The sequence below is a fragment of the Mixophyes fleayi genome, chromosome 11, assembly GCF_038048845.1.
Source record: "Mixophyes fleayi isolate aMixFle1 chromosome 11, aMixFle1.hap1, whole genome shotgun sequence".
In the NCBI taxonomy this organism is placed as follows: domain Eukaryota; kingdom Metazoa; phylum Chordata; class Amphibia; order Anura; family Limnodynastidae; genus Mixophyes; species Mixophyes fleayi.
The window spans coordinates 98158460-98175320 of NC_134412.1; the positions used below are offsets into that span (position 1 = coordinate 98158460).

Sequence of the window (16861 nt, forward strand, 5' to 3'; positions counted from 1 at the left end):
ATGTAGTGTGTACACACTCACCACCAGCAGCGTAGGCAGATATATGTAGTGTGTACAGAGCATGAGATCACAGATCTGTAGGTAAATGGTGTCGGTGTGTACACAGGAATCTGCTGATCATCGGGACTTTCATTCCTTGGTAAAATCGTTACAAAAATCTGCAGTAATTTTCCATAGTTTGCACCCAGCTTCTTGCTCATTGAAATGTCCGGTTACAGATACACTATTTTTCCTGCAATTAAGTGCTGCACTAAATATAATAAAAGAACCTAGTTAGTGACCCCAATGGACTGTCAAGACCCCCCAAGGCTCAGCTGAAACATATAACCGTCTTTGTGTACATTGGTGCAATAACAGGGAGAGTAGAAATTATCATTAGTCTGATCTTACCTCAGCGACGTTGTTTGAACACATTGATAACAGGTTCAGAAGAGTTTTCTTCCCAACTGAGTTCAGATGATCCACAAAGTCAGTGAAATAACACAAAAGCTGCCCCAGTCTGTCGAGAGAGAACGTTAGTGTAAACTATTCTGTTGTTCGTTCTACACTCAGCATCAATACCGCTTATAGCTGGTCACTGTCTATGAGACACTTCACAATCAATCACCTACAATACTGGGCCTGATTCATTAAGGCACACATACTGGGGCAGCACGGTGGCTCAGTGGTTAGCACTTCTGTCTCACAGCACTGGAGTCATGAGTTCAATTCCCAACCATGGTCTTATCTGTGAGGAGTTTGTATGTTCTCCCTGTGTTTGCACGGGTTTCCTCCGGGTGCTCCGGTTTCCTCCCACACTCTAAAAACATACTGGTAGGTTAATTGGCTGCTATTAAAATTGACCCTAGTCTGTGTGTGTAGGTGTTAGAGAATTTAGACTGCAAGCTCCTATGGGGCAGGGACTGATGTGAGTGAGTTCTCTGTACAGCGCTGCGGAATTAGTGGCACTATATAAATAGCTGCTGATGACACTGAACACACAGAGCTTGAATCAGACACTTCTGCATGTGCCTGAGTTTACTGCGCCCTTACTGTGCACTGACTTCAGGCAGACGCCCTTACTGTACACTGACTACAGGCAGACGCCCTTACTGTGCACTGACTAGAGGCAGACGCCCTTACTGTGCACTGACTACAGGCAGACGCCCTTACTGTGCACTGACTACAGGCAGACGCCCTTACTGTGCACTGACTAGAGGCAGACGCCCTTACTGTGCACTGACTACAGGCAGACGCCCTTACTGTGCACTGACTACAGGCAGACGCCCTTACTGTGCACTGACTACAGGCAGACGCCCTTACTGTGCACTGACTACAGGCAGACGCCCTTACTGTACACTGACTACAGGCAGACGCCCTTACTGTGCACTGACTACAGGCAGACGCCCTTACTGTACACTGACTACAGGCAGACGTCCTTACTGTGCACTGACTACAGGCAGACGTCCTTACTGTGCACTGACTACAGGCAGACGCCCTTACTGTGCACTGACTACAGGCAGATGCCCTTACTGTGCACTGACTACAGGCAGACGCCCTTACTGTGCACTGACTACAGGCAGACGCCCTTACTGTGCACTGACTACAGGCAGACGCCCTTACTGTGCACTGACTACAGGCAGACGCCCTTACTGTGCACTGACTACAGGCAGACGCCCTTACTGTGCACTGACTACAGGCAGACGCCCTTACTGTGCACTGACTACAGGCAGACGCCCTTACTGTGCACTGACTACAGGCAGACGCCCTTACTGTGCACTGACTACAGGCAGACGTCCTTACTGTGCACTGACTACAGGCAGACGCCCTTACTGTACACTGACTACAGGCAGACGCCCTTACTGTGCACTGACTACAGGCAGACGCCCTTACTGTGCACTGACTACAGGCAGACGCCCTTACTGTACACTGACTACAGGCAGACGCCCTTACTGTGCACTGACTACAGGCAGACGCCCTTACTGTGCACTGACTACAGGCAGACGCCTTTACTGTGCACTGACTACAGGCAGACGCCCTTAATGCACACTGAACCGGTTTGCGGCTGCGCGGTGGAACTGAAAGGCCAGACTTGGGCAGTCTGTTCCATTAATACAGAATAAAATGACAAGTAAATTGTAAAGAAAATTGATTACAAATATTTAACAAAATAAAAAAAATATTTAATAATGTTTCTCAATAAGAAAAAATAACATTTTTTCAATGATTTTCTTCTGTTTTCACCATTCGGAGAACAAGTATGGTGCATGTACTGCTACAATGCTTGTTATATAGGCTTCCCCATCATGCATAGGCCTCTATTTTATCACCCACCGCATTTTATACACAATGTATTTCAATCATCATTGCGATAAGGATTGAAAAATTGTGGATATTTATTAAAAAACTTCTACAGGAACAGCAGTCCTGAAAAACTGCTGTTCCTACAAAGACCTTTCTCCTATGTCCTCTATGTGACCACCTGGTGACCGGAGGGGAGATCAGAATGATCCCTCAACCACAATGCTCTCCCCATACGGTAATGTACACCACAATGAGCTGTATGTGCCTGAGCTGGTGTACATTACCGTATGTGTAATTACCTTCTCGGAACTTACTGCAGTATACAGCAGACCGCATAACATCTACCATATCTGCTGCGACACACTGTTAATGAATGCGTACGTTACTTATATGTGCGTCGGTCCCTCTGGGGAATTTAATGAGAAAAGACAATAACAATAAATAGGCCCCATAGAATCTTATTGCGGGTGGTAACCCGTTGGTGTATAGGGCTAAGCCCGATCCCTGAGAGATTGAAGAATGCCTTATGTCATTGCTTTATCTCCCACAAGCCGAAATACATCTGTCCCCTTCCCAGTATGGTGTCTGATGGAACTAGTGTCATATTCTGCGGAATTAGTGGCGCTATATAAATAAATAGATGATGATGATATTCTTATTTGTAGGGTCCTGACAGAGGTAAGTGTGAGTTACCCCCCCCCCCCCCCCATCCTGTCTAACTTATGTGCTGAGAACTTGTTTGATGATTGGCTGTTTAGATTTCAGGAACTCTATCTTATCTCATGTAAAACCTACAATGGGAGGAACTGATGGTTTTCTGGTAGTGACTGTGCTCTACCCCCCTGTGTGCCGTTCCCTCACCATTATCAGGTTATTACATCATCTACTATCCATCAGCAACAAATACTCTTACCCAGGCAGCAGATTGGCGTTGTTCAGTTTAAATTTACATGTGATCGTGGCATTAATCAGGATCTTGGCTTGTTCTTTGGTCACTTCCAGCATCTGGCTCCACACAGTCGTGGATGTAGTGAAGAACTTACAGTTCTGTAATAGAGAGTAGACGTCTTACAATTGTTATACAGAGACCAGTAACTCCATGTATACTCTTCTCTTTATATGTTGTTGGTTTTATTGTAAGCTACAGATTATATTATTATATTATTTGTTGTATCAGTCAAATAACCTGGTGCTGACATCCCAATCATCCGTTTTCGGGTCCCTGCGCATGCGCAGCCGCGCATCGCAGACATTCTCAGGCTGCCCCACTCCCTCCACCAGGGAGTCAGACAGGAGACGGAGCAAAGTGCTTCATATACCAACATAATTCACTCTCAGAAAGTGTCTGTATTCCACACACTGCTCTATATAGCAGCTCAGATCCTGGTCTAAGCTGCTAAACCTGCACCATCCACAGCCCCCAGCAATATATACCAGGCCGCATTACCCCAACAAGCTTTATCGATAGGAACCCGCTGCTGATCTGATAATAACACTTAGATTGTATGTTATAAATACAGACCAGTAACATATGATATTGACATGAGTGTGGCCATAAAACTAAAATCTTTTCTTAGCTACAGAGTGATGCTCTGAGTGTTCCAGCTAATCACCCCAGGGCCAGATCACCCACTATGTGACCCCCGGCCTAAGGCCTGGTGGCGCCTACGTGGCCGACCTGCTGAATTACTGGAATACATTTCTTCTTCTAGAGTCTGCGTATGTTCCACACCTGCAATATGAGTTACACGTATGTACGTGCCATATTCAATCTACCACACAGAGGCGTAAGGAGCCAATATGCCGATCGTCACCACGTGACCTAACTGTACTGTCCTTATGTGAGAACGCCCCCGACCTCGAAGTACAAGGCCCTGCAAGTGTTAGATATGTACTGACAACCTTACTCTCACAGCGAGATAATACTCTTCTGCTTTTCACACTTGTGTTCCAACTACAATCACCTGGGCTGTGATAATATTGTGGAGTTGGAGAAATTTTTAACATTTGTTAACAAATTTAATCCAGGTGCTTTTGGAAAATGAGTGGGAAAAGCAGAAACAGAAAATAATCTCACAGTGAAAAGCACTTCCGGAGCTGGACGGTTCTTGAGACACTTCTGACTCAGCATGTGGGTGAAATATGCTACTTTTGCGTGTACATTTTTGTTCAAGTTACCTTCTATTCTGCATCAGGGCCATGGAGGTGAATGGACCACTCAAATACTCTACATGTTTTAATGTTCCTCTCCAATTTTTCATTTTACTTAACAACTTCTTTAGCTGGGATTGGTGATCCCTACTCTACCGTTTTCCTTCATCTCCCTCATTTTATTTTACCAGGCTAGCCTCCCTCTTCTGATGTCATCCCAGCAGGGCTCAGTGATCCCTATCGTGCTAGCCTCCCTCTTCTGATGTCATCACAGCTGGGCTCAGTGATCCCTATCGTGCTAGCCTCCCTCTTCTGATGTCATCACAGCTGGGCTCAGCTACCCTGCTAGCCTCCCTCATCTGATGTCATCACAGCAGGGCTCAGTGATCCCTATCCTGCTATCCTCCTGATGTCATCACAGCAGGGCTCAGTGATCCCTATCCTGCTATCCTCCTGATGTCATCACAGCAGGGCTCAGTGATCCCTCTCCTGCTAGCCTCCCTCTTCTGATGTCATCACAGCAGGGCTCAGTGATCCCTATCCTGCTAGCCTACCTCTTCTGATGTCATCACAGCTGGGCTCAGCTACCCTGCTAGCCTCCCTCATCTGATGTCATCAGAGCAGGGCTCAGTGATCCCTACCCTGCTATCCTCCTTCTGATGTCATCACAGCAGGGATCAGTGATCCCTATCCTGCTAGCCTCCCTCTTCTGATGTCATCACAGCAGGGCTCAGTGATTCCTACCCTGCTATCCTCCTTCTGATGTCATCACAGCAGGGATCAGTGATCCCTATCCTGCTAGCCTCCCTCTTCTGATGTCATCACAGCAGGGCTCAGTGATCCCTCTTCTGCTATCCTCCTTCTGATGTCATCACAGCTGGGCTCAGCTACCCTGCTAGCCTCCCTCATCTGATGTCATCACAGCAGGGCTCAGTGATCCCTACCCTGCTATCCTCCTGATGTCATCACAGCAGGGCTCAGTGATCCCTCTCCTGCTATCCTCCTGATGTCATCACAGCAGGGCTCAGTGATCCCTACCCTGCTATCCTCCTGATGTCATCACAGCTGGACTCAACTACCCTGCTAGCCTCCCTCATCTGATGTCATCACAGCAGGGCTCAGTGATCCCTACCCTGCTATCTTTCCTGATGTCATCACAGCAGGGCTCAGTGATCCCTCTCCTGCTATCCTCCTGATGTCATCACAGCAGGGCTCAGTGATCCCTACCCTGCTATCTTTCCTGATGTCATCACAGCAGGGCTCAGTGATCCCTAACTCTTCTTCCATCTGGCTGTGACAGAATAAATTTGCTCTGACAAGCTGCAGAGAATGTGTGAGATATTGGAATCATTTGTGGACATATTGTGGACTGTTTGTACTTTGGGAAGTACTGATCTTGTTTAGATCTATTGGCAGAGAATTTGGACTGACGACGAAGTGAATGATGAGAACATCCTATGTATGATATGTTAGTGTTATATAAATAAATGATAGTGTTTATTGGGGAACGGACAATGGCAGGGTTGTGCTGCTCTGATACCCTCCCAGGCTGTCTGTAAGCTCTGTTTGTGCATTTGTGTGATATAAAGTGATGTCTTGGTGCCAATATAAAGCCCTGCGCATGTGCACACCTTGCCTCCATCTAGTATTTGCAGTACTTTGTGTGTTACTGTACCAGTGCGGTACAGTGCAGGTGTGCAGACACACTGCTCAGTACTTTGTGTGTTACTGTACCAGTGCGGTACAGTGCAGGTGTGCAGACACACTGCTCAGTACTTTGTGTGTTACTGTACCAGTGCGGTACAGTGCAGGTGTGCAGACACACTGCTCAGTACTTTGTGTGTTACTGTACCAGTGCGGTACAGTGCAGGTGTGCAGACACACTGCTCAGTACTTTGTGTGTTACTGTACCAGTGCGGTACAGTGCAGGTGTGCAGACACACTGCTCAGTACTTTGTGTGTTACTGTACCAGTGCGGTACAGTGCAGGTGTGCAGACACACTGCTCAGTACTTTGTGTGTTACTGTACCAGTGCGGTACAGTGCAGGTGTGCAGACACACTGCTCAGTACTTTGTGTGTTACTGTACCAGTGCGGTACAGTGCAGGTGTGCAGACACACTGCTCAGTACTTTGTGTGTTACTGTACCAGTGCGGTACAGTGCAGGTGTGCAGACACACTGCTCAGTACTTTGTGTGTTACTGTACCAGTGCGGTACAGTGCAGGTGTGCAGACACACTGCTCAGTACTTTGTGTGTTACTGTACCAGTGCGGTACAGTGCAGGTGTGCAGACACACTGCTCAGTACTTTGTGTGTTACTGTACCAGTGCGGTACAGTGCAGGTGTGCAGACACACTGCTCAGTACTTTGTGTGTTACTGTACCAGTGCGGTACAGTGCAGGTGTGCAGACACACTGCTCAGTACTTTGTGTGTTACTGTACCAGTGCGGTACAGTGCAGGTGTGCAGACACACTGCTCAGTACTTTGTGTGTTACTGTACCAGTGCGGTACAGTGCAGGTGTGCAGACACACTACTCAGTACTTTGTGTGTTACTGTACCAGTGCGGTGCAGTGCAGGTGTGCAGACACACTGCTCAGTACTTTGTGTGTTACTGTACCAGTGCGGTGCAGTGCAGGTGTGCAGACACACTGCTCAGTACTTTGTGTGTTACTGTACCAGTGCGGTGCAGTGCAGGTGTGCAGACACACTGCTCAGTACTTTGTGTGTTACTGTACCAGTGCGGTGCAGTGCAGGTGTGCAGACACACTGCTCAGTACTTTGTGTGTTACTGTACCAGTGCGGTGCAGTGCAGGTGTGCAGACACACTGCTCAGTACTTTGTGTGTTACTGTACCAGTGCAGTACAGTGCAGGTGTGCAGACACACTGCTCAGTACTTTGTGTGTTACTGTACCAGTGCGGTACAGTGCAGGTGTGCAGACACACTGCTCAGTACTTTGTGTGTTACTGTACCAGTGCGGTGCAGTGCAGGTGTGCAGACACACTGCTCAGTACTTTGTGTGTTACTGTACCAGTGCGGTGCAGTGCAGGTGTGCAGACACACTGCTCAGTACTTTGTGTGTTACTGTACCAGTGCGGTACAGTGCAGGTGTGCAGACACACTGCTCAGTACTTTGTGTGTTACTGTACCAGTGCGGTGCAGTGCAGGTGTGCAGACACACTGCTCAGTACTTTGTGTGTTACTGTACCAGTGCGGTACAGTGCAGGTGTGCAGACACACTGCTCAGTACTTTGTGTGTTACTGTACCAGTGCGGTGCAGTGCAGGTGTGCAGACACACTGCTCAGTACTTTGTGTGTTACTGTACCTGTGCGGTGCAGTGCAGGTGTGCAGACACACTGCTCAGTACTTTGTGTGTTACTGTACCAGTGCGGTACAGTGCAGGTGTGCAGACACACTGCTCAGTACTTTGTGTGTTACTGTACCAGTGCGGTGCAGTGCAGGTGTGCAGACACACTGCTCAGTACTTTGTGTGTTACTGTACCAGTGCGGTACAGTGCAGGTGTGCAGACACACTGCTCAGTACTTTGTGTGTTACTGTACCAGTGCGGTGCAGTGCAGGTGTGCAGACACACTGCTCAGTACTTTGTGTGTTACTGTACCAGTGCGGTACAGTGCAGGTGTGCAGACACACTGCTCAGTACTTTGTGTGTTACTGTACCAGTGCGGTACAGTGCAGGTGTGCAGACACACTGCTCAGTACTTTGTGTGTTACTGTACCAGTGCGGTGCAGTGCAGGTGTGCAGACACACTGCTCAGTACTTTGTGTGTTACTGTACCAGTGCAGTACAGTGCAGGTGTGCAGACACACTGCTCAGTACTTTGTGTGTTACTGTACCAGTGCGGTACAGTGCAGGTGTGCAGACACACTGCTCAGTACTTTGTGTGTTACTGTACCAGTGCGGTGCAGTGCAGGTGTGCAGACACACTGCTCAGTACTTTGTGTGTTACTGTACCAGTGCGGTACAGTGCAGGTGTGCAGACACACTGCTCAGTACTTTGTGTGTTACTGTACCAGTGCGGTGCAGTGCAGGTGTGCAGACACACTGCTCAGTACTTTGTGTGTTACTGTACCAGTGCGGTACAGTGCAGGTGTGCAGACACACTGCTCAGTACTTTGTGTGTTACTGTACCAGTGCGGTGCAGTGCAGGTGTGCAGACACACTGCTCAGTACTTTGTGTGTTACTGTACCTGTGCGGTACAGTGCAGGTGTGCAGACACACTGCTCAGTACTTTGTGTGTTACTGTACCAGTGCGGTACAGTGCAGGTGTGCAGACACACTGCTCAGTACTTTGTGTGTTACTGTACCAGTGCGGTACAGTGCAGGTGTGCAGACACACTGCTCAGTACTTTGTGTGTTACTGTACCAGTGCGGTACAGTGCAGGTGTGCAGACACACTGCTCAGTACTTTGTGTGTTACTGTACCAGTGCAGTACAGTGCAGGTGTGCAGACACACTGCTCAGTACTTTGTGTGTTACTGTACCAGTGCGGTACAGTGCAGGTGTGCAGACACACTGCTCAGTACTTTGTGTGTTACTGTACCAGTGCGGTGCAGTGCAGGTGTGCAGACACACTGCTCAGTACTTTGTGTGTTACTGTACCAGTGCGGTACAGTGCAGGTGTGCAGACACACTGCTCAGTACTTTGTGTGTTACTGTACCAGTGCGGTGCAGTGCAGGTGTGCAGACACACTGCTCAGTACTTTGTGTGTTACTGTACCAGTGCGGTACAGTGCAGGTGTGCAGACACACTGCTCAGTACTTTGTGTGTTACTGTACCAGTGCGGTGCAGTGCAGGTGTGCAGACACACTGCTCAGTACTTTGTGTGTTACTGTACCTGTGCGGTGCAGTGCAGGTGTGCAGACACACTGCTCAGTACTTTGTGTGTTACTGTACCAGTGCGGTACAGTGCAGGTGTGCAGACACACTGCTCAGTACTTTGTGTGTTACTGTACCAGTGCGGTGCAGTGCAGGTGTGCAGACACACTGCTCAGTACTTTGTGTGTTACTGTACCAGTGCGGTACAGTGCAGGTGTGCAGACACACTGCTCAGTACTTTGTGTGTTACTGTACCAGTGCGGTACAGTGCAGGTGTGCAGACACACTGCTCAGTACTTTGTGTGTTACTGTACCAGTGCGGTACAGTGCAGGTGTGCAGACACACTGCTCAGTACTTTGTGTGTTACTGTACCAGTGCAGTACAGTGCAGGTGTGCAGACACACTGCTCAGTACTTTGTGTGTTACTGTACCAGTGCGGTACAGTGCAGGTGTGCAGACACACTGCTCAGTACTTTGTGTGTTACTGTACCAGTGCGGTGCAGTGCAGGTGTGCAGACACACTGCTCAGTACTTTGTGTGTTACTGTACCAGTGCAGTACAGTGCAGGTGTGCAGACACACTACTCAGTACTTTGTGTGTTACTGTACCAGTGCGGTACAGTGCAGGTGTGCAGACACACTGCTCAGTACTTTGTGTGTTACTGTACCAGTGCGGTACAGTGCAGGTGTGCAGACACACTGCTCAGTACTTTGTGTGTTACTGTACCAGTGCGGTACAGTGCAGGTGTGCAGACACACTGCTCAGTACTTTGTGTGTTACTGTACCAGTGCGGTGCAGTGCAGGTGTGCAGACACACTGCTCAGTACTTTGTGTGTTACTGTACCAGTGCGGTACAGTGCAGGTGTGCAGACACACTGCTCAGTACTTTGTGTGTTACTGTACCAGTGCGGTACAGTGCAGGTGTGCAGACACACTGCTCAGTACTTTGTGTGTTACTGTACCAGTGCGGTGCAGTGCAGGTGTGCAGACACACTGCTCAGTACTTTGTGTGTTACTGTACCAGTGCGGTACAGTGCAGGTGTGCAGACACACTGCTCAGTACTTTGTGTGTTACTGTACCAGTGCGGTGCAGTGCAGGTGTGCAGACACACTGCTCAGTACTTTGTGTGTTACTGTACCAGTGCGGTACAGTGCAGGTGTGCAGACACACTGCTCAGTACTTTGTGTGTTACTGTACCAGTGCGGTACAGTGCAGGTGTGCAGACACACTGCTCAGTACTTTGTGTGTTACTGTACCAGTGCGGTGCAGTGCAGGTGTGCAGACACACTGCTCAGTACTTTGTGTGTTACTGTACCAGTGCGGTACAGTGCAGGTGTGCAGACACACTGCTCAGTACTTTGTGTGTTACTGTACCAGTGCGGTACAGTGCAGGTGTGCAGACACACTGCTCAGTACTTTGTGTGTTACTGTACCAGTGCGGTGCAGTGCAGGTGTGCAGACACACTGCTCAGTACTTTGTGTGTTACTGTACCAGTGCGGTACAGTGCAGGTGTGCAGACACACTGCTCAGTACTTTGTGTGTTACTGTACCAGTGCGGTACAGTGCAGGTGTGCAGACACACTGCTCGGATGCATTTTATTTTGAGTTTTGGAGATGATGATGATGATGATGTTGGTCGCATCTACTGTATATGCTGGATTTAATGTTGTATGTGTATTACGATTAGAGCAATTTTAAATACAGACACGGAAACACAAATGGGGTAGGTTTACGTTCAACTCTAAATCAGACCCTTTGTTTTCTTAAAATGATCTTTAATCTTCAATTTGCCCCCATCACATTCCCTGTCTGACCAATGTTAGAGCAATTTTACCCTGGTCAGGTATATTTTTTTTTTGCTGCACTTAAACATAGAGCTACAATATCACAGGGGTATGTATACTTACACAAATTGCATATTTCAGTTATTTTACATTCTTGAAGATATTTGTCATCTGACAAATAACTAATTTTGTCTTTTTTGTGTTTAAAAAAATTAATTGGAAACCATTGTATAATTTCTGATAAATGTCAAACCTTTCTGGGGTTGTGTATACTTTTGCACAGTACTATATGTAGGCTCTGTCAGACTACCAGCAGTTTGAAGCTATATTTTCCCACCCAGTATCTCGGGTTCTCTGTTTTGATCCTTCTCAAGTTACTGTAAGTGCAGAGCAATTATAGTAACTGGTAATTTACACCAGCTATGCATCAACGCCAGTACAACACAAAGGAAGAGTAACAGTTACTACTGCTCACTACTGACCGGGCTATTACTGTTGATGACAATTCCTTTTAATTCAGAGATAGGCATTTGTAGGAGGAAGATACTGAGCAGCTGCAATGAGTCCACGGTTATCCAGGATACAGTTTGTCCTAGGAAAAGACACAGAAACTGGTCACTCAGGAGAAATGTCAGATCTGGGTCTTACAGTGCTGTATTTATGTACATTTATAGTAATAGTAATGGACACCCAAACAATTCTGCTTGGAAAATTCACGTGTTATATATTGCACATGTGCCTTGTCCCTATTGTCTTTAATGACATTATTGTTGAGATACAGCAACACAAGCACCAGGAATCCAGTCACGATGACCAGAAAACCAGTCACGATGGCCAGGAACTCAGTCATGTTTACCAGGAACCCAGTCACAATGACCAGGAATCCAGTCACGATGACCAGGAATCCAGTCACGATGACCAGGAATCCAGTCACGATGACCAGGAATCCAGTCACAAGGACCAAGAACTCAGTCATGATGATCAGGAATCTAGTCACAATGACCAGGAATCCAGTCACAAGGACCAGGAATCCAATCACAAGGACCAGGAATCCAATCACAATGACCAGCAATCCAGTCACAAGGACCAGGAACCTAGTGTCAGGCGCCACCCCCACTGTTCCTCCATGAAGCGGGAACGGCCACCTGACGGTTCCAGCTGGTGGTGTCCTGTTGCTAGTCACAAGGACCAGGGATCCAGTCACAAGGACCAGGGATCCAGTCACAAGGACCAGGCAATAGAAACCTCCCAGAGAGTAAATCTGCACATCACATGTGAGTATTCTACCTCAGAGGGAAGGAAGTGGTAAGCAGCACAGACTTTAAACTAGCGGTAACCAAGCTTAGAGTTGAAATGCTGCTGTCTAAAGGTGACTTGTGGGAAGTTCTTATCACAGACAGACCACAGATTAATAATCAGAACGGGACAAGAAAAATAGACAGGCATGTGCAACTGTAAGCTTCTTAGATGAGAATGATCATCCAATTCATATAATACATGAGAATACTGCTAAAGGTATGTGGGATGCACTACACAAAATACATGAAGGATCCAGTTTAAAAAGCAAATTATTCCTGCAAAAAAAAAACTGGAAAACTGTACCAAATGAGACTTAGCAAAGGAAATAATATGCAAGGGCATATCAATGGACTGTGGAGATTGTAGCACAGCTCAAATCTATAGGAGAGGATATAAAATACAACCACTTTGTGGCCATACTCCATACTTGCCAACTCTCCCAGAATGTCCGGGAGACTACCGAAATTCGGGTAGGTCTCCAGGGAGAGCAGGCAAATATCCCGCGTATGGCATCTTGCTCCTCAAAATGACGCGATTTGCGGTGTATCGCGTCATTTTGACCCCGCCCACCCTCGACAAAATGGCATTTTGTAGCGGGGCCAAAATGACAGGAAATTACCGCGCCCCGCCCCTCCCGCCCTCCAACCACGCCCCCCTGTCTGGGATCTCCCAAAATTAACTTACCAAAGGTTGGCAAGAATGCCATACTCCTGACACATACGGTACATGCTCTGTAAACAAGGCCTGAAGCAGAACTCACAATAGATTTTGTGAAACTCATAGATGAATATCAGCGCAGAAAAGAAATTACACAGGATAACATGAAATGGGACACAGAGAAGCCCAGAGTTACAACTACCCAACTCCATAATAGGGAAACAAGTGCATGTTTTAGATGTAAGACAATTGGACAGCTAATGAAAAACTGCTGAATATGGAAAGCGAAATAGCAGATTCTGTTTTTGAAAGGGTCCAAGCTGAGGGATTCTGATATACAAGAAATGGCCCATTATGTTGACATTCAGTAGAAAGCTTGTTTTTTTAGTTTCAATGTAATGGTCATTGGTATAGTGGTTTGTACTCAGCCCCCTTCCCAGATGGCAGGGAGTGAGCACACCTGTAACTGTTAACCAAAAACTGCCACTAACTATAAGCTGTTTTGATAATAACTTGTAGTCATGATTGAACGTCTATATTAGTGTGATGCTATTATTCTTTGGCATCTCTGATTCTACATGAATTCAGACATCATCATTTATTTACATAGCGCCACTAATTCCGCAGCGCTGTACAGAGAACTCACTCACATCAGTCCCTTCCCCACTGGGGCTTACAGTCTAAATTCCCTAACACACAGACAGACAGACAGACAGACACAGACTAGGGTCAATTTGTTAGCAGCCAATTAACCTACCAGTAACTACTAATCCAGCACACATACCTACTGATCCAACATATAATGACAGACCCAGCACACACACTTATTGATCCAACCCAAACCTACTGATCCAGCACACATACCTACTGATCCAGCACACATACCTACTGATCCAACCCAAACCTACTGACCCAGCACACATACCTACTGATCCAACCCAAACCTACTAATCCAGCACACATACATACTGATCCAGCACACATAACTACTGATCCAGCACAAACCTACTGATCCAACCCAAACCTACTGATCCAGCACACATACCTACTGACCCAGCACACATACCTACTGATCCAGCACACATACCTACTGATCCAACCCAAACCTACTGATCCAGCACACATACCTACTGACCCAGCACACATACCTACTGATCCAACCCAAACCTACTGATCCAGCACACATACCTACTGACCCAGCACACATACCTACTGATCCAACCCAAACCTACTAATCCAGCACACATACATACTGATCCAGCACACATAACTACTGATCCAGCACAAACCTACTGATCCAACCCAAACCTACTGATCCAGCACACATACCTACTGATCCAGCACACATACCTACTGATCCAACCCAAACCTACTGACCCAGCACACATACCTACTGATCCAACCCAAACCTACTAATCCAGCACACATACCTACTGATCCAGCACACATAACTACTGATCCAGCACAAACCTACTGATCCAACCCAAACCTACTGATCCAGCACACATACCTACTGATCCAGCACACATACCTACTGATCCAGCACACATACCTACTGATCCAGCACACATACCTACTGATCCAGCACACATATCTACTACTTTTCTGTGCTTTTTATTCTTGGAACAAATAAGGATTGATGAGCAGGAAGAGGGTACCTTGTCCCTGGTCTCTCACCTGTACTGGCTGTGATTTTAGGAGTGCTCACATTCTTGATCCATTCATAAACTGCTGTGCGTGTGTTGTTGGACAGAGAGCTGTATACCTTGCTCAGCTTCGTTACCCTGAGCAGAGACATTATAATTAGTTTTATATAACAGTCACATATGATGCTGTCTGTGGTATGTACATATATACGAGGACAAGTATCACAAGTACGGTACTTACCCCACGCCTCCACCATGCTCACATTCTCAAATACAATAGTAATTACAACATTCCAGCAGGAAGTAACCAAATGACACAATTGGCTCCCTGTGTAATCTATTATTAGACGTACCCATGTATTAGGACAGACCCTATGTACTCACAGGATACTGACTGTAGATGGTGGACAGTAAAATAATACACAGGAACATAGAACTGTGCACTTGTTGTAAGAGCTGGTTGTTGTATGTAGGTGAGCATTGCACTGACATATATACTGTCTAACAGAAGATTATTACAGAGAGCAGTGTGACACAATCAGTCCGACGTAGGACGACTGCAATAAGGGCATGTGTGCAAAAATTCTTCATTGACCATATTATATTATAGGCTTTAGTGAGAGTATTAGCAATAACATATTAGTTATATCTGTTGTATTATATGAAGACTAATAGAGAATGTGTTTTACCCTATGAAAATAAATGTTTACAAAGTTTTATTCCACTTACGAGTACAAGTTACGTTTAACTCTGCATCAGGCCCAATGTCTGTTCTCCTACACTAAACATTCAGTGACAATGATATAAACACACCGTATATCACACACTTCATCCTACACATTGTATAAATGAGCAATCACAGAACATCAGTCTCAAGAAAATACAATAAATTGTGACCCACAGTGTCTTGGATGTGTTCGGTTTGAGTTGAGTCGGGAAGGTGCGGAAGCAGCTCTCTGATATATTTTTGAGAGACGAGGAGTTCACCAAGGTAGCCGCGTTAGTGGGGTTGTTTATTAAGGTATTTTTCACATAATTTTGCGCCGCAGTGCAGGGGTCCTGTAATGAGAAACACACAGCAGTCATGTTCCTCTCTCTTCCCTACTATTCTGCCTAAGAGGCCTATTTATCAATCTAATTGTTTATTAAAATCCCCCCAAAACATTGTTCAAATTTATTATTATGGCATCACAGCAAATATTGGACATATCTGCTGCTGTCTCTTCAAACACAAGAGAATTCCCCATAGTTTTCTATGGAGACGGAACTTGTGCCCGATGGCTGATATAGATAATAAATATGCCCCTATCAGTTTATATTCTTCAGTGGTAATGTCATCTCTGCTATGGTGCCGCTTATCACTTATATATATCACTTATATATATATATATCACTTCTATATATCACTTCTATATATATCACTTCTATATATATCACTATCACTTATATATATCACTTATATATATATATCACTTATATATATATATCACTTATATATATATCACTTATATATATCCCTTATATATATATATATATCCCTTCTATATATCACTTCTATATATATCACTTCTATATATATCACTTCTATATATATCACTATCACTTATATATATCACTTATATATATATCACTTATATATATATCACTTATATATATCCCTTATATATATATATCCCTTCTATATATCACTTCTATATATCACTTCTATATATATCACTTCTATATATCACTTCTATATATATCACTTCTATATATATCACTATCACTTATATATATCACTTATATATATATATATCACTTATATATATATCCCTTATATATATATCCCTTATATATATATCCCTTCTATATATCACTTCTCTATATCACTTCTCTATATCACTTCTCTATATCACTTCTATATATCATTTCTATATATATATATATATCACTATCACTTCTATATATCACCTATATATATCCCTTATATATATATATATATATATATATATATATATCCCTTCTATATATCACTTCTATATATATCACTTCCATATATCACTTCTATATATATCACTTATATATATCACTTATATATATATCACTATCACTTATATATCACTTATATATATATATATATATATCACTTATATATATATCACATATATATATATCACTTATATATATATCACTTATATATATATCACTTATATATAT

General features: G+C 45.1%; 1 protein-coding gene across 2 annotated transcripts in view; it reads right to left on the reverse strand.

Moving 5' to 3' along the window:
- LOC142107992 (otoancorin-like) overlaps positions 1–16861 on the reverse strand; it is a 97932-nt gene that overhangs the window by 60228 nt on the left and 20843 nt on the right. For both annotated transcript variants that reach the window (XM_075191683.1, XM_075191682.1), the window contains exons 3-7: positions 15567–15724; positions 14697–14803; positions 11546–11655; positions 3197–3330; positions 391–499 (exon numbers count right to left, since the gene is read on the reverse strand). In XM_075191683.1, coding sequence (XP_075047784.1) covers positions 391–499; positions 3197–3330; positions 11546–11655; positions 14697–14803; positions 15567–15724 — 618 coding nt within the window. The remainder of the gene's footprint in view (positions 1–390; positions 500–3196; positions 3331–11545; positions 11656–14696; positions 14804–15566; positions 15725–16861) is intronic.